General features: G+C 39.4%; 2 protein-coding genes across 4 annotated transcripts in view; one reads left to right on the top strand and one right to left on the bottom strand.

The window, feature by feature from the left end:
* Positions 1 to 1,287: 1,287 nt before the first annotated feature.
* On the bottom strand, positions 1,288 to 2,688 carry LOC139741692 (probable G-protein coupled receptor No18). Its single transcript, XM_071652273.1, has one exon. The coding sequence runs from the start codon at positions 2,686 to 2,688 to the stop codon at positions 1,288 to 1,290; it is 1,401 nt and encodes a 466-aa protein (XP_071508374.1).
* A 9,081-nt stretch (positions 2,689 to 11,769) lies between these two features.
* The window catches only part of LOC139741706 (uncharacterized), a 29,228-nt gene continuing 21,392 nt past the window's right edge, over positions 11,770 to 19,605 (top strand). The window contains exon 1 of one of the 3 annotated variants that reach the window (XM_071652288.1): positions 11,770 to 12,110. The gene's annotated coding sequence lies outside the window, so the exon portion shown is untranslated. The other 2 variants (XM_071652290.1, XM_071652289.1) reach the window with 2 other exon arrangements.

The following is a 19,605-nucleotide window of genomic DNA, read 5'->3' as shown; positions in this document are numbered from 1 at the left end:
TGTATAGACATACACCACGGCTCCACACTATTTTTTTTTCTCGAGTGGGCCGAAAAAAGAAACGTTGTGGCCCTAAATAGGAAAAATACAAATTCATCTTGGATTTTAAGTGCCCGATCAGGTCATCAAAACATTTGACATGTTTGGTGGCTATAATTTTTTTTTTGTCTTTGGTGGGCGCGGGAACACCGGGGTCACAACTAATGTCGAGCCCTGCATACATTAATACATATATACGCCAAAGTTTTAAGTGATACGTACACCATTCTCAGGGGCGGATCCAGGAATTTTGTAAAGGGGGGGGGGCGTGACTAATATTTCTGGTGCCACTTCCGGGTTTCATTTCTTTTTTTCTTTTTATTTCTTTTGTTTTAAACGGAAAATAAAGGGGGGGGGGCGTGCGCCGGTTGCGCCCCCCCTCCTGGATCCGCCACTGATTATCTGAAAGTATAGGATGTGAGCCCATTCAACCTGTTTAGAGAATTTATCGGCAGCCAGCGACAATAGAAGGAAATTGTCGTGGTCGCGGGTGCAAATTTTCTTTCGCAAGCCACTGATCGTGTGGCCGAATTTTGGAAGGGCGAAAGTCCAACAGCTCCTAGGAAACAACAACAACAACAAAGTATTGCTTCCAAATTTTCTGGATAATTATGTGAAAAGAAATATTATATACAGTTCTTGACGAAAAAAGCCGAAGTGAAGCAAAGTCAAACATTTTATGAGACCAATTCGCGTGCTATATGATATCGGTTGAGGATAATAAAATCAATAATAAAGTGCTTCATGAAAGGGAGAGGAAAAAAAAAAGACAAGGCGAACCCAATAATATTACTGGAGCATAATGAATTTAGATATCGTGTATAAGGCACATCATTTCGGAATGGAATTCGAGACGAGGACAACCCAGTAGTTCTCATTCTAAATGTATTGTGTAATCATGATCACACAACAGTCAATAATTGACTTTTCACCTGTATTTTTTTTTTCTACAGCTAATGAAACGCCTCTCCCGCATGTCGTATCTCATATAGGTCTATCACCACAGACGCTCGTCTTCTAACAAGTGTAGTGTGCCTAATTATCATTGTCTGAGGACAGCGGCGTATAAACAAAAGACTCTGTTATGATATGTCACGTGGTTGACGTTAACTACCGGAAGCATTTCAATCACGACGTTGATCCATCAATAATGTTTGATATCTGCCATTTGCCACGGCTTGTGTACGTTATGAGCGTCTCTGTGCTTAGACAGTTAGAGTACAGTAGGCCTGTTCTTGTTTTCGCGAACTAGCACGGTCCTTCCAATAAGATTTTCCGGAAGGCACATCGAAAGTCAATATTAAAGATGGTGTAGATGAGTGGATTTAGAATCGAGTTGCACCATCCTAACCATGTTAGCACTTGAAATGTCACATCTGTGACGTGGCAATACGGGCAGACGCCCACGATGATGTAAACAATAAAGAAGGGTAACCAGCAGCAGATGAAGACTCCAATGACGACGGCCAACACGGCAGCCGTCCGTCGCTCTCTCGAAAAAGAGATACGTTTAAACCTCGCCCTGCCGCTCTGTCCACTTCTGTTGGAGGACCTTGGCGACAAAGCAATTTTCGTCGCGTCGGACGAGGCGACATCGTTTCGTTCTGACGTGTCAGCGACAGATGATCGATCTCTGGGATCGAGATCGGGAACGTTCAAGTTAAAAGGGGTCTGTATTGAGACGTTTGCTGACAAACAGGGTGAACCGAAAGTGCTTCTTGGTCCTTGGCAGCCATTGTTAGGTGTTGCTGGTGTACCTTCGGGGCTTGACGCTTGCAGTTCAAGGGCAATGTCAGGACCTGCGACGTTTTTATCGTTTGCATCTTCAGGAAATTGGGCCAACCTGTCGGCTTGCATTTTTCCGTTTGTGTCCGAACCACTCGACTTGTTGGGATTGTTTGCTGAGCTCCGTCTTTTGTGCACGTTGGAATGCAGGGAAGAGAGCGCAGCTCTGATAGATTTCCCGCGCAAGTGTCGTCTGGCAGCGATAAATATTTTCAGGTACAGCGCCACCACAATCAAGCAGGGAATATAGAAAGTCACAGAAGCTGACACGACTGCAATGACAGGGCGTGGCGAGACTTGGCAAGCGTAATCCTTGCTTCCGCCGAAATTTTCCCCCATTAGGAAGAGAACCATGACGCTAAGGACCAATGAAAGTCCCCAGGTTCCACAGATTGCGATGGTTGCCATGAGAGGCGTTCGTCTATTGACATACCAGACAGGATTGGTGATGGCCATACATCGGTCTAGGGCGATGGCGCACATGTTCCATGTTGACGCCGTGCACAACAAGACATCCAGGGCAACCCATAGGTTACAGAGGAAAGGACCAAGACGCCAGTGTTTGCCATTCGCCAACTCTTGGTAAGCAGCGAAAGGCATAATTATGCCACACACGGCCATGTCTGACACAGCCAGTGACACGATGAAGCTGTTCGCCACACATCGCAGCTTCTGGTAACGGAAGACGGCGCGACATACAAGACAGTTTCCGAGCAGACCGCAAATGATGACGATCGGGAGGAGAGAGAGCGCAGCTATTTTCGTCGACAGGGACGCTCCTTCGGAGTTGAAAGTCCCATTGCTATGAACTGCTGGGAAGTCCGGAGTCAGCGAAACATCGGGCGTGGAGCTTGTCCATGGCATTTCGAACAACTGCAGAATAGATGTGAAAAGAAAGGATATAGAGAAATGATTGAGCAGGCAGAGAAATACATAACAATGTACTTTACTATGATGGTCTTTACAAGCATCTTATACACGTTTCACGTAAGTAAACTAAGCTTGCTGTTGTGGAAGAGTGACTTTAAAGGCACAATTTACCATTTGCAGATGAAACAAAAACCGCAGCATTAGTGCTTTAAAATAGTTCTAAAATGTGATTCTGCGCGCGGTAGAAACAACCACTGTAAAAATTTGAATCCATATAATCAATGTTAAGTATTGTTAAATACACAAAATGTGAACAATACTTATAATAAAGATGTTTCCAGACTAAACCGTCTACAGTTAGGGTTTAATAAGAAAAATACTGATATCTCCTATTTTAGGTTTTATGATACGAAAATGTCATATGGTAGGATGTTTTGTGATACAACAGACCTACACATATGCATCAAATGTGATATCTTGAACATTTTTTAAATCACTGTTCCCAGAGGTAAACATGACCCATAACATTTCTGGTAGAGGCTCTATCTCTATGGCTAATTCGATGTGGATTCAGTGAATGCAGAAATAGAGGAACGCACCAGTGCAGTTTGAAAAAAAAAATCGGAAAAGAGTTGTGTAGTTCAATTTTCCTAACCTATATAGAGGGTATAATTCTGAGTTTGATCTTTCCAAAGAATAATAATACATAAATGCTTGGGGCCCAATATCATTTCTGTCAATATACTCTAATGTTATCATCGGTTAGGGGCAGATTATATTCTGTGATACAACAACAAAGACAAAGACAAAATCTTTGAGGAAATAAAACCCAACGAAATTAAGAGATCTTGTACCCTGTTATCATTATATTGATGGAAATAATCAAATCAAGTATAATTATTCTTCAGACCATCACACCATTTTCTCTTACACGCCACAGTGACGACGTTGAATATACACTCTCGTACACACACATAAACCATACGAAGTGACACACAGCTCACGCGATTTGATCTGTATAAAAATAATAACAATGATAATAGTGTGGTGCTTCTGTAGCGCAACAATCCATCAAAAAGATGATCATGGCGCTTTTAGTCTCTAAGGTTAGGAAAAGAAAGAAAGACAGACAGACAGAAAGAAGAAGAAGAAACGGAAATATATGACATCTTCACTTTTTTCCCTAGAGCGTATTAAACAGATGTGTTTTTAGAGATGTTTTAAATGATTCCACTGAGGATGACTGGCGAATAGTAACAGGGATATCTTTCCAAACTCTGGTCCAATGTGGGAGAAAGAACGAGTTTCCCAAGAATGCTTAACTTTAGGTACTATATCTGAAATGTAAAAGAACTAGATGATCGAAGTCCGCGAGGAGGGTTATAACAATATAAAGAATTCTGGAGATACTCTGGTGCAGTTGAGTGAACCACAATGATAAACAAAAAGAGCAATTTCGAAAATACAAATGTAATTCACTTTTCAACAGGAAGCCAATAGAGAGAACGTAACACTAGTGTAATGTGAATAGTTTTCCTACTATATAGGTCAGTAATCTTGCAGCAGAGTTTTGAAGACGTTGTAGAGTGTTGATTTGTTGTTGTGACATACCAAAAAAAGAAAGAATTACAATAATCTATATACGAAAAGAAATAAGGGCATGTGCCATAAGCTGTTCGGCTGCTGTTTTAGTGAGATATTTCCGGATGAAACCAAGATTACGTAACTGGAATCTTGCAGATTGTGATACGTACACAACATGATATTTGAAAGACATGGCACTATCAAAAACAACACCAAGATTGCGTGCCTTTTCAAAAGAGTTAATAACACTCTTACTAATTCTCAAATGACACTTCCTCATGTTAGCCTTTGTCAGCATTTATCTTGACCCAAGTACCAATAACTCTGTTTTATTGTCGTTCAGCTTTAGTCGATTTTTACTCATCCAACCTTTGATTTCATCAACACAGGTTACGAGTTGTTAGGTGATCCGAGTATCCTCTCGGATCACCTTCTGTATCTGTACTGATTCTTTATTAGGTGATCCGAGTATCCTCTCGGATCACCTTCTGTATCTGTACGGATTCTTTGTTCTTCTTCTTCTTCTTCTTCTTCTTTATTTCTCCTCAAAAGTTGTGCAGAGGTTAGCTCAGAAAGTCCGCTGCCTGTCAATTTCAAAATTATATCATGTATGCATCATGTCCCAAAGACGGCAAATCTAATGTATCATTGTGATCAGTCGACCGTGACGTCACTATGACGTCATTATATGAAAACACATTCTCAAGCTCAAAATTTTTTTGCACACGTTTCAGACCATTTGGAGCATTTTTTGAAAAATTGAAAAAATCGGACGGACGCGTACGCGCGCGCGCATATACGCACGCACAGCTCATATGCAATTGAAATTTCCAGTTTTTTCGCTTTGATCGCATGTCTGAAATGTCAAGGAATATTTATACCACATTTCAAGTCAATCCGACTCAATATGACGTCATACGGGGCCGTCAAAGTTGAAATTCCGCGCGCGCGTCAATGGCGATATACAGTGCAACTATGCCAAAAAACTGCCAATTTTAAATCCGATTTTACTCGTCAGGATGGACGGTGACCCCCCATTTTCTTTACATATTTTGAAAGCTGATGAGTTGTACATGTCATTTCATGGGTAGGCAATGCTGACAAAATGATTAAAAGATATCAAATTTCTTAATAAAGTAAAAAAAGTAAATTTTCAAAATGACGTCATCAAATTACAAGTTTACTCGAGCGTATCTCACTTATCCTTTGCCAATTTTCTCCCATATTTCAGTATGTTGTAGCTTATGAAATGTTCTTTCATTAATGTAAAAACAACATTTTGATTGGATGACGTCATCGCCTCGTAAAAATGGATTGAATGTATCCTTGTAGAATTTGACCAGTTTACGTGTTATCTCTATGGGAGAGCAGTTTTTCTGGCAGTGAAAATTGACATGACTCTCTTTTTCGAGCACTAGCTCACTTTTGCTTCGGTGAATTTTTCCCAGATTTTAGTATGTTGTAGCTGAGACTATCGTAAGTGTGCCCTTCATTTTTTCATACGACGTCGGCATCACGTCGAAAAACTTGGTTGAAAATGGCACGTGGCTTCGATGCAGCGTCATTTTGCTTAATACACAGGGCCTATGGAGCATGAAATAGGTCATTGCATAGCGCATCCGACTCGTAATCCTAAGGTCCCTGGTTCGAGGCTCACCCCTGCCAATATTTTTTTTTTCATTTTTTTAAACACTTTTTTTCTTCTTTTTCTTTAGTTAGTCTTAATCTCCCTTTATAACTTTATCTTTTTCTGATTTTTTTATGCTTCTCCTTCAAATTTCTATAAAATAACATATTTTTTTCTTTATTTTTCTTTCTTTCTACTACTTTCTGTGCAATAGATGAACAACAACAATGGCTATCAATCCCATATTTTGCACATGTTTAGTTCATGTCACGTACATTATTTCATAAAATAACAACTACTTGATCAGACACCATCTTGGGTATGTAAATTAGGGTCAAAGGTCATAAATGTTTCATCCTGTATCTTGGTGAATACATGTCCTATCTTTCCCATATTTTGCACACACAAAGACCATGTAACAAGGATCATTTCACAAAATAACCACTTTTTGCTCAGACGCCATCTTGGGTGTGCAAAGTGAGGTCAAAGGTCATATGTACTTCTTTCTGTATTTTCGTTATGACGTGTTATCTCTATGGGAGGGATTTTTTTTTAATGTGAAAATCGACATGCTTTTCTTTATCGAGCACTAGCTCTCACTTACCCTTCGGTGAATTTCTCCCAGATTTTATGTTGTACCTAAGACTTTGCATTTTGCATCTTGGTGAATACCTGTCCTATCTTTGCCATATTTTGCACACGAATATAGACGATGTCGCAAGAATCATTTCACAAAATAACCACTTTTTCCTCAGATGCCATCTTGGGAGTGTAAAGGTGGGTCAAAGGTCATATGTATTCGTTGCTGTATCTTCGTTATTCAGTGTATACAGAATTGGTACCAAAGATGGCAGATATGACTCCCTTTTCTAAATGAGAATCCAAACCTCACACGGCCAATGTCTCTAAACACAGATGAAACTTGTATTGTCATGCCTATTACGATCAGGACTCGAATCATTGATTAAAAAAAAAATCGGATCACCTTAATTTGTCAGTGATGACAAATTACAATCTCTAGTTCTTCTTTCTTTGTTTCTTTCTTTATTTCTCCTCAAAAGTTGTGCAGAGGTTAGCTCAGAAAGTGCTATGCCTATCAAGTTCAAACTTATACCATGTATGTATCGTGTCCCAAAGACGACAGATCAAGTAAAATCATTGTGATCAGTTGACCGTGACGTCACTATGACGTCATTATATGAAAACACATTCTCAATCATATCTCATTAATGAAATAGAATTTTTCAATGAAATTTACGTCACATATATTTCAAGTCAAGCGAATTCTATTCATATTGTCAAAATTTATATTTTCTCTTAAAACGTGCGCGTACGCGCGCGTTGAAATATTTGTATGCTCCAATCAAGCCCAAAATTTTTTTGCACACGTTTCAGACCATTTAGAGCATTTTTTGAAAAAATGAAAAAATCGGACGGACGCGTACGCGCGCGCGCATATACGCACGCACAGCTCATATGCAATCGAAATTTCCCATTTTTTTCACTGTGATCAGATGTCTGAAATGTGAAGGAATATTTCTACCAAGTTTCAAGTCAATCCGACTCAATATGACGTCATACGGGCCCGTCAAAGTTGAAATTCCGCGCGCGCGTCAATGGCGATAGACAGTGCAACTATGCCAAAAAACCGCAAATCTTAAATCCGATTTTACTCGTCAGGATGGACGGTGACCCCCCATTTCCTTTACATATTCTGAAAGCTGATGAGTTGTATATGTCATTTCATGGGTTGGCGATGCTGAAAAAATGATTAAAAGATATCAAATTTCTTAATAAAGTAAAAAAAGTAAATTTTCAAAATGACGTCATCAAATTTCAAGTTTACTCGAGCGTATCTCACTTATCCTTTGCCAATTTTCACCCAAATTTCAATATGTTGTAGCTTATGAAATGCTCTTTCATAAATTAAATACACAATTTTCATTAGATGACGACATCACCTCGAAAAAATGGATTGAAGGTAACCTTGTCAAATTTGACCAGTTTACGTGTAATCTCTATGGGAGTGCAATTTTTATGGAAATGAAAATTGACATGACTATCTTTATCGAGCACTAGCTCACTTATGCTTTAGTGAATTTCTCTAAGGTTTTAATATGTTGTAGCTGAGACGTAGGGCTATCGTTAGTGTGCCCTTTGTTTTTTCATACGTTGTCGGGATCACGTGAAAAAACTTGGTTGAAATTAAAGTTTATCTTCGATGTATTGAGATATTCCTTTCTTTTTGCAACTTTATGTGCAATAACTCAAGAAAAACATACCCTATCACCACCATATTTTGCACATGTTTAGTTCATGTCACGAACATTATTTCATAAAATAACAACTACTTGATCAGACGCCATCTTGGGTATGTAAATTAGGGTCAAAGGTCATAAATGTTTCATCCTGTATCTTGGTGAATACATGACCTATCTTTCCCATATTTTGCACACGTAAAATCCATGTTACAGGGATCATTTCATAAAATAACCACTTTTTGCTCAGATGCCATCTTGTCTGTGCAAAGTGGGGTCAAAGGTCATATGTACTTCTTTTTCTATGTTCGCTATGACGTGTTATCTCTATGGGAGGGAATTTTTTAGATGTGAAAATTGACATGACTCTCTTTATCGAGCACTATCTTACTTATGCTTCGGTGAATTTCTCTCAGATTTTGATATGTTGTAGCTGAGACTTTGCAGTATCAGGACTCGAATCATTGATAAAAAAAATCGGATCACCTTAATTTGTCAGTGATGACAAATTACAATCTCTAGTTTTAATACTGTTGCTGTCATAGTTTCAGATGTCGGGAAGGAAACAAACAATTATTGAATGTCATCAGCATAGCAGTGATAATGAACATTGAGCTTCCGAATGATAATATGACTAATGGGCTGAAGATAGAGCGATCGACGAGGAGTGGGCCACCCACCGATCCTTGTGGAACTCCAAACTCAGTGGCTACACTGAGGTTTTGATGCCACATGATCAATTTTGTAGTCGTTGATGTTATTGTTTTCCTATAATGAAACATTATAGCAAAATAGATATGTTGCCAACATTGGCATTCCACGAAGCGACAGGAAGGTTTAATGTGACAATAGCATGCTGAGAAGAAAACACGCCGCAGCTATGGCGCTGTGCAAACCCAAACCAGCACGTACCTGACAAAGTACTCAATGGTGCGATGATAACTTCAGTTTCTCCTCGAACAAATCTTTGCGACTTAAAATAGGCTTTTTAATTCTCTCTTTTGTTTTTGACATGAAGACATTTATGTCTCGCGTGAATCCAGTCTGAGAGCAAGAGGCATGTATGCAAGAATGTCACGTGGTCGATTGAGTTGCCTTTGTGTGACATTTCTCATGGCGCCTTAAAGTGATGTCTTGCTCTGCTGATGGTATCGCGACATGTGTACTTGATAGCGACAGACTTAACGAGATTATTGAGAGACTGGACGGGTGGGATATGTTTCTCATATAGGTTGCATGACCTCTGGTAGAAAGGATTATAAACATCTAAACCAATGATCGATACTGAATTACTGATGGCATGACGAAGCCCGCATGATCCAATCCCTATACCGTCTGTGGATAAACAGATCAGCGCCAAATTCAGGGAAAATGTCCTTTTGTTTTATTATTCAGGCAACATGTTTATCACGCACTTGTAACAAAGGTTCGAGCACTAAGCAAGCGTTCGTGCACTCAGTACGAGACGCCTATTGGCTAAAACGACCATGCATCAGTTTTTCATTCCGCGCGCGGAAGGGGGTGGGGGAGAGGGAAGGGGGGGGGGGGGTCGGCTAAGACACCTCGTTAATGGCGCTGCCCATGCCAAAAATACACATAGTGCGTCACAGAATCGGTCTATATTCTATACTCCCATGCACTCCCAGGTTTCTCCCACTAAAATTAGTAAGATTTGATTAACTGAATTTATAGATACTATAAAATTTGTTTTCGTTCCCCCAAAAGAAAATATCATGTCACATAATTATACATTATTTTGATGTTATATAATATTTTAAGGTTGTATCTGTTCATAGGTTGTATCTGCTTAGTATACTTTAAAACTGGTAGCCTAATCTCTGCTTGTAATTGGTTTGCTTACAATGACATTACTGTGTTGATTATTACAAGTGATCTAATCAAAACTTTAAAGGGATGGTACAGTATTGGTGGATATGAGAATTGGGTTTTTAACTTTTTGCGAGATACCGAGAAAACACTTACGAAATAGTACATAGCACCATTTTAAGAGGAATCCAAAGTTTGTTAGATGAAAATCGGGTGTGGAGTGACTGAAACATTCTATAACAAAGTAAAACAAAGCGATCGTAATAAAACGTTGGTCCCACACTTTATTAGAATCGCTCTATTTTGGATATCTCAGCCATTTCAAAATCAATTTTCATCAAATAAACGTTGAATTCCTCATGGAATTACATGGTCTTTCATATTTCATAAGAGCTTTCTCATTATCTCACCCCCCAAAAAATGTTAGAAACCTGAAATTAAGTCTCAACCAAAACTATACGATCCCTTTAATGTATCCATTTTGTTTATACATGTACGTGAAATCAGAAATAAATGTAGACCCTAAAAGCATAAACCATTCAACCACTGGAAAAGCATAAGACGCCTATATAATATTATGTGTGTGTTTGTGTTTGCTTAATTTATTTACACAAGTAGATTGGACGTATCATTAACGAGAGGAGTGAACTTAAAAGGACGACTACGTATATCACATGTTATCATTTCGGCGAACTCTGTTTTACGATAGCCACGAATGGCTATAAACTTGCGAGCAGTGAGAATTCAAAATACCATTACTTTTATTGTAACAATTCCCATAATTATGATAGTAAATGAAAATTGTGTGTATATCATCGACCCTATGCATCCGCACTTGGCTACAGTTTGTGTGGAGAAAAATCTCTTCGGGTTATACTCGCTGCACCAACCTCTCCCCATCCCACCCCCCCCCCCCCCCCCAACTGGGGGGGGGGGGGGGGGAATGGGATGCCACCGTGTGCTGTTATTCGTTGGCCAACTGTATGACACTGTGCTGCCCCAAACATTAATTTCCGTTTCAGTTTACATGATACGTAGGGCTGTTATTTGACGCTTTGTCTGATAGATACACGTGTTCACATTTTTACCCCAAATAGGAATTGACAATACGAGGGAGTTGAACACAGGGGCGCCATATTAAGTGCACTGTCGTAGTCCCAATGAATGGAGGCACCTCGATCGTACCTCCTTGGTAGCTAGGATATACTCACTCATCAGTTAATACCACTGTACAAGCCCTCAAAATATAGGACTCAGGAGTGCGCTCGTGCTGGCCGATTATGAGATACATAATAGTATATACAATGTACAAGTTGTACGGAAACTGTATTACTTCGCTCAGGAATCGAGCATCTATTCACTATAGGCAGACCAAGAGATACAGCGCTGTATCAGATTAAAAAAAAAAACAACAACAAATGCGAGAAGCCAGCACACCGTCATTGAGCGCTAAGTCCATCATGGTGACATGCAAATGGCAAGTTGTAGTTTTATGTTTTGGTATATACGTATTATTATACACAATATGACATGTATTCTCGAGCGATGAATCATCGTGGCAAGTCACCCGTGTCGGGAAATAAAATCCGATATACTTGAAAAGTTGACATAATATGTACTTCTTTTTTTTTGGGGGGGGGGGGATGTTTTGGGTGTTTTTTTTAAAGAGTGTGTTTGTTTCCTCATGAGAATTCAACCATTCCATGGTCCAGAGTCCATGATCGCGGGCTGCATATTGCAATCATGTACCGCATACCCAAATGGGAACCACTAAACTTCCGCTTTATGCAGTGCCAACTCTCGGTGGTTTGAAGTATTGAGACCCAAGCCTGAAGTTGTCCGAGACTTGTGCAGACAGCTCATAGGATAAGAGGGAAACACAGCATAATTATGAAGTGCAGTACTTAGCCACAGAGAGTTTGTATATTGTCTCACTGGCTGCTTCCCCGAGCTTTGAGGTGATCGTTCCTTTACAAGTCATGTTTAGATTTGTGCAGACGAACCTCCCGTTGCGTGAGATCGAGCCGTGCAAAGTACTGTACATTCCTGTACATTGGTACTGCAACAACCGCATAACAGGATCCAAACATGATGTCTGTATGTAACCAGTCAGAGCATCGGTGAGTACGAATGCACTGTACATATGATTCCGCTATCATAATTTGTCAGAGACTTTCCAAAATGTAGGCCGTACTTACGTACCGGTACTATACTGTCTTCGCATAACTATAACTTCTCGTTGCTCATGGATGTTGATAGAGACACATAGAGCTTGGTTAGGGCCTATGTATGGACACGTACCAACGCTCTTTTCTCTTCAACAAACAAAATACACTGTACAATATACAATAACCAAAGAGCGTTTGATGTATCTTGTAGGTGCAAGAATGCAGGGCACAGTCTACCTTAGCCTTTAGCCAATGCGTTCTGGGCTTATATCCACTGTGTGTCTGAATCGAGACTAATTGCGATACAGCAGCGAACACGGTCGGAGGGGCCCAGTTCAGGGCTCGCACCTGTAAATAAAATGGACTGTCCCAGACCCCTTCACAAATTCGTACCTAAGATACCAAAATAAATGCAGAAAAGATCAATTAAAAATCAATGATGTAGTTTGGCAAAAAACTGAATAGCTGTAGACATTGATTATGAATTCCTTTACAAACTTCATTTTGGTTGGAAGATGAATGCTTCTCTGATGGAAATTGAGGGGACTATACATTGTATTTCATTGGGTACGTGTTCGGAAAATAGGAGATTTTTTGAGTGACAAGAACTCGTAGTCTGGTTTTTGCGGACCCTTGGACAGAATTAGAGCAGAAGAACCCACCCTGGTAGTGGAAATTTGATGGATGAAAGGGTATATCTCACTTATTCAGGTTAGTGAAGATGAAACATCTCATTTCTCCCAGCTATTTTACAGAATTTTTTGAAATTTGAATTAATCAACACACGTCTCTATGGGGAATTATTTACCCGTGGGAGCCCTTCAGCGATCACTGCTGTATGTTGTTGTTTTTGTATTTGAGGCGTTTCATTCAAATATGAATATTGACACCTTTATCTTTATAATATAATTACTTTACATATAATAAATAAAAAATAACTTTTTGCAATTATTTTTATACGCGCTATGTGTCTGCTGTTATACGGTTGGGGCAAATAAGTAAATGTACACTGCGTTAGTCTATTTTCAGACACTTCAGACACTGCTGAGAGGTTAAGAGACACTGCTGAGAGGCAAGCAGCGCGCGAGGCCTTGTCCAAAGGCTAACCACCTCCACTGTCGACTGAGCGTGCGATGCATGCACTGTTATGTGACCAGTGCACAATTTGGATTTATGCCAATAGTGTTCCAAAACACTGCAACAGCACAAAGAAATGAGAGAAAACAACAAGGAGTCAAAAGTTAAAATGCCTGAATATGAATAGGATATGAAAGTGTTTCAGTATGTGACATTTTGGTAGTGTTCATTTTAAAACTCAATACTGTACATTGTAATCGATTTCTCCCCTTTCTACGTGCTATCCAACTGAAAATATTACTTTCTACTCTACATACAAATTAATAAAATGGAATCACCCATGGATCCCTCTGGTTTATGAGCTGTGAAAAACTAGTTAAACACACAACACAACACACACACATACACATACAGAGCAATACTTTTCAAATGCTAGTACTGTAGTACGTTGCGTATTTTACGCGCGCTAAGCCACCTATCGCGATCGTACGCGCGCTGCTTCGGTGCCCGCGCGCGCCCAGCAACTACTCGTAAACCGCGTATCCACCTATCAATGTGATGTGCGATGGCTGATTACTCATTGTCATGATGAGTTAACACGTCGACGGCACGACGCCATCTTGTCACAGCACGAAACCAAAAGTGCATAGCAGCATGACCTGTATTGAGTGAAAATGCTGAACTGGTTGTAGACTGCAGGGTAAGTAAAAAAAAGAAACTGAAATTCGCAAGATTTTCTTGACAATTTTATTAAGACGAGTATGTTTGGTTATGTCTTTATAATATCGGATTCCTAGCATTCAGCGGTGCTTTCATGAATAATTATTATGTGTTGTTGTTGTTGTTTTTTTGCTTTTGTTTGTTTTTGTTTGTTTTTTTGCTAAAGGCCATGATATCAGCCTTTTTTTATTTTTATCTTTATTTATTATCATTATCATTTTTTTCTTTGCTACATGCGACCACGCGTGCCTGCGGCCTGGAGCCTATGGCTTTCAGACTTGCATGGAACAAACGTTATCATGATCCCTTTTCACTGTGAAGAATGAATGTTGCTTCAAAATACATATCAATTACGGTATGTTATACAATGCATCGAGGTTGTGATTACTAAAATGTGATTAAACGTGAAGTAGGACCCTATCCGCACTGCACAGTATTTCACAAGGCCCCCACCCCTTTGCTCTTAAAAAAAAATGAATTAACACCCAATGAAACGGTTCCGTCCTTAGACTGTGGTGAGTTGTCCCGCAAGAGCGGGAAAGGCGAGGAGGGGTGGGGGTGGGGAGGGAACCATTGACCTTGACCCCTCCCGGTCCCTCAGCTCTCCCGCGGCCCCTGTAATATGTAGGCCCTATACAGTTGTGTATATAGTATGACTTCGACCGTGGGGGATGCGTGATGCAAATTTCCTGATGCCAATTTCCTGATTCTTAACTTGATGAAAATCCCCCTAGGCCTTTAGGCTAGGAACCCCCCCCCCCAACAATCTGATAAAAGAGTATTATTTCCCCCCCCCCCCCCGAGAAAATAAAATGGGAGAGGTTTAGGCCTAATCACAATTGCACATCAAATGAGGGAGTTTCAGAATTTTAAGTTTGTACATGTCTTCACGAAACTGTAGTGTTGGAGGCCTACCCCCCCCCCCCAAAAAAAAAAACAAAAAAAAAACAAAAACAAAAACAAAACAAAAAAAGCAAAACAAAAACAAAACAAAAACAAAAACAAAAACTCAGGTGGTCATAATGATGTACCGCATGCGCGTTCCCGATTCTTCAGGAAAAGAGGAATATTTTTCGGGGCTCGATTCGGGGAAATATCCCGGAAATCGTTGACATAGGGGATCTTCTGGGAGTTGTTCTCCGAAATAGTCTTGATAAGGGGTAGTTTTCAGATCTTTCCCCTCTGCACGGTCCTGAAATAGGGAAGGGGAATATAGGATTAGGTTAACTTGGCCCACAAAAAATACCGTAATATGGGGCAGTGCAGCCCCTTGATGATTGTCCCGATTCTCCCGAATGTGCTTACTGTGCATGTTTTGTTGCAAGTATGCCGGGTTGGCCTTCTTTTTCGCCGGGAAGTAGATCTTCTCTGGTATATCCTTCAAGAGAGAGTCCCTACAGATATTCCTGTCCATACCATTGCTAAAATTGTGGATACCCTTCACCTCTGCATTCTTCCTTCATTTAGGGGGTAATTTGCAAGCTTTCCTTCCATAAGCCTGTGATTAGGTGGTCAAAATTCTGACCCACTCAAAATTCTAAACGTCTTAATCTGTTTGCACTGTGATGATTGTCCATTTTTCAAACCTTTGTATATTTCTGTATAATTCTTTTCCTCAGTTCTCATTTTGATTTCTTTTGTTAATTGTATATACTTTTCATGTTACACTTTTCACGTTACACATTGTATACTTCGTGAATATTCAACTTTTTTTTGGCTTTTGTTTGCGATGGTTATTTTATGTTTTTATTTGCATTCTCTTCATTCTATAATTTCTATGTTATGTTATCATTTCACGGCCTTGCTGAAAAACAGCTTTTAGCTGATAGCAAGCTTTTTACCGTGGTGAAATGAATAAACTCGAACTCAAACTGAAACCCATTTCCATTCTCTAAGGGGATATTTCTAAGAATTTGGAACAAGCATATCATTGTGTAGGTTGACCACCTGAGTGAGGGTGGAGCGGGGTACCACCATAATAATAATCCTAATCATGCAAATAAGATGAAGTGCAGGGGCCCATTTCATAAAACTTGTCATCAGTGACAAGTTGTCATAGATATGACAAGCTGGAGAAATCCTTGCATCTGATTGGCTGAGAGCAAATTTGTCATAGAAATGTGGCAGTTGCCACTGATAACAAGTTTTATGAAACGGGGCCCAGATGTCAACCCTGAAAAGTCTCTAGTTGACAGGCACACGAATCTTCGCCAATTTTCCTTTGTGAAATTTAATATTCAGGAGAACCGACATTCTGCGCCTGAAATGAAAATTTTGCTGTGGTTCAAATTTCTCATTGTACACGTGTATATAGCGACTGAATTACAGAACGAAAACGTTATTATAAGTGTTTATCAAACCAGTTGCTAGGAGAGATGTGAGTTGATGAAATCTATCGCCTATTTTTGCAAACGATTTGTAAGTTTTAAAGAAATGTATGACTTTGAAATGCCATAATTTCCTTTGTGTGTGTGTGTGTGTCCAATTATTTGAAAAAACTTCTACCATGCAAGTAGGCCCTATATTACCTTTTTTCCCTGTCTCTCTCGATGACATAAGCGCTGCGGCATTTAACTTTGATCACCGGTTACCTTGGGTGTGGACCGTTATCTACGAACCTCTTCTATCTCTGTGGTACCATGGACAATTCTTTTCTTTTCTTTTGATTTCTTTTTTTGTATACATTCCATGCACGAAATATGGAAATCGTGGAAATCGTTGCGTGGAAATCGATTCATGGATAACAATGGTAGAATGAATGGGAAATCCCCTTTCACCGAGCTATTGCGCAATGTTTGGGGGCCTTTCGAGTCGCTCGTGCAGAACTTTCAGTCCACAATGCAGAAGCCACTCTGGCAATATGACTGACCGGTGAGCCAGTGTGCCGTAGCGTATACGCTTCTATGAATCCTTAGTCATGGGGTGTTGGCCACGGATCGTATAAGGGATTCAGTATGAGAGATGAACCCGCAGGAATACAGAGCACTAACTTTGCCACAGTCATCTAAAGCTGTTGTACATTTTGCGTGAGTATAAACTCGAAAATGTCTGTTTTTCATAGCATGGCGTTGCGGAGGCAGTTCTAAATTCTGATAATGTGAATTTTGGGTGTTACAAAAAACAAAACAAAAACAATCACACTTTTGATCCTTATGGTTATAAGAGTTCGAAAACTATATATCAGATAACACTGTCATTGATATTCATGAGTAATAGCTGAATAGTGTACAATTTAGTTGGCGGTGATTTTAGTATGAAAGCATGAATCAGTTTCATTAAATCCACGATTAATTTTAAAGCTAAGTTCCAGATTTTGGTCAAAATTTAACCCTCTGTACAAAATGAAACTTTACACAGGAACCCATTATGTGTATGTGAGTGTGTGCTTACAATGACTCTGAACAATATACATGAATGCCACGAATACCACCTTTTCAGAGCTCTGCTGACTAGGCATCTGGTCTCTTGCTCTAAGGCACATGAGTGCTTTATAACTAATTCGTGACCTCGGGCACTGCTAGTCTGAATTCATGGTAAAGGGTAAAATGCCTGGACATGAAAAAGTAAGCACATGTTTTCATGACGTATTGTGCTTGCATACATTAACAGTCACATTTCAGGATGAATAAAGACTAGCTGTGATAGTAAAATTTCTTATGAACATGACTGTATTAAATAGAACATTCAAACCCTGGCCATGGTTCAGGACCATTGTCTGGATGTTAACCTCACACTCCCATAGACACCAATTGATCTCTGTACAAAGTGAAAGTTTTGTATACAGAGGGTTGAAAATAGAGCAAAATCTGAACCCTAACTTAAAAATAAATCTTGGATTTGATGAAACTGATTTATGCTTTCATTTTTAGATTACCTCCAACAGAATTGTACACTATTCGGCTATTGCTCCTATCTTATGTCAGTGTTATCTACATAGTTTTTGAACTATTAAGGCTCTAGAAGTGGAAAACTTTTTTAGTAACACCTAATATACTTTGTATATCCTCCGGCGTTAAGTGTAACTGCGAGTGTGATAATTTCTCTGCGAAAAAAAAAATACACATGGGGAACGACAATAAATTATAAGAATGCAAAGAGCGATATACAATGTCATCAGGTGGCTGCATATACAGTCAAACCAAGGAGGTACAAGAGAATGGAGTCACAACCGTCGTATTTCCTTTGCTAGATGTTCGAAGCCGCCGCTCAAAAATATTTGAAGCATGTGCCAAACAGGATCTGCCGCGCAGATAGGAAGACAATAAGGGAGTTCATGGTTAGTGCATGTCTCATTTGACCCCTACACCACAGACTTTGAAATAACATGGACATGTGTTGTGATCAAGAATTCCTTCTTGAAGCATGTCATCTTGTATCAAATCAATGTTGAGAAAGTGCATGGAGAGATTATGCTAAACAGTGTTGATGAATGACTTACACCTGTATAACATTCCAATTTAGTCTGAAACACATACATTGTACTGACATAATTCAGATTCTCATAGTTGCTCGAGACTTCTTTACATTTTAAAGTCAGTGGCAATTACACAGACATTCTCATTTCACCTTTGTTCTGCACATGTGCAAATCACAACCGTGAACTCCCTTATTGACTCGTGTCTCATTGCATAATCACCAACCACTTTCAAAGGAAGATCTTTGTGATGGCAATTACTTTTCGCTATCCCTTCTTATAAAAGGTAGGTGGTACAGACACGAGGATGCGCGAATAGAAATTAAGCAAAAAATGCTGAAATAAAGACGAAAATCACTCGACTGGGCATACCCGGGCACTTATCTGATATAATATATATATATATATATATATATATATATATATATATCAATAAAGAATTATACTTGAAGATTATTCCACATTACAGTGTAGTTTCATTTGTGGAAATTAAGCGTAAAAGTGATAAAACCAGCTTTCCAGGATGGTACTTTTTAAAAATATTTTCACATGTATAGCTCTGATTTACACTTTTGCACAAATTTCTGGACGGGATTGACTTATTTTTTACATGCTTTATCATTAAGTGAAATTTCATTTCATTTTATAAATAGATAAGCAAAATATGTCCAACATTATGATAGCGTTCAAAATGAATCTCCAGATTGCTCAGCAAGACGGCGGCGTCGAACATCGATCATTAAAGGCACAAGTGCACCTGTGGAATTCTTTTGTACATCAATAGAAATCTGAAAACTGTTTGAATAATTACGGCCAGTTGGAACTCCAGGTATAACCTCCCTGGTCAAACCTGCCTTAGCCGCCATCTGTTTTTAGCGTCAACCCACAGTATGCGGCCACTGGATGACCCCCCCCCCCCCCCGAGAAAAGCCATGTTAAAACCTGTCTACCACGGCCACATGTCTAAAACGGCCTCTTATTTTTTTTTTTTTTCGTCTCCCTAGGGTGGCCACTATAAACAGCTTTGACTGTAGTTCAATAATATCGTAGTGTGTGCATATATGCTAATCAAGTTGGCTTTCATGATGTGGTGAGATCTAATGAACAACCAACCTTTAAAATGTAATTGTAGAATTCCCAGGTAGGTATATTCCAGGGTATATCTCGCTTAATGAGAGCATGCTCAAACTGTAAAATGCTATAACTTTATTGGTTCATTTCTAGTATTAATTGAAG

The sequence above is a fragment of the Diadema antillarum genome, unplaced genomic scaffold, assembly GCF_040938485.1.
Source record: "Diadema antillarum isolate AM-2024a unplaced genomic scaffold, OU_Dant_1.0 seq00000946_RagTag, whole genome shotgun sequence".
Lineage (NCBI taxonomy): Eukaryota > Metazoa > Echinodermata > Echinoidea > Diadematoida > Diadematidae > Diadema > Diadema antillarum.
The sequence above is the reverse complement of the archived record's forward strand: the minus strand, read 5'-3'. Positions and strand labels throughout refer to the sequence as shown.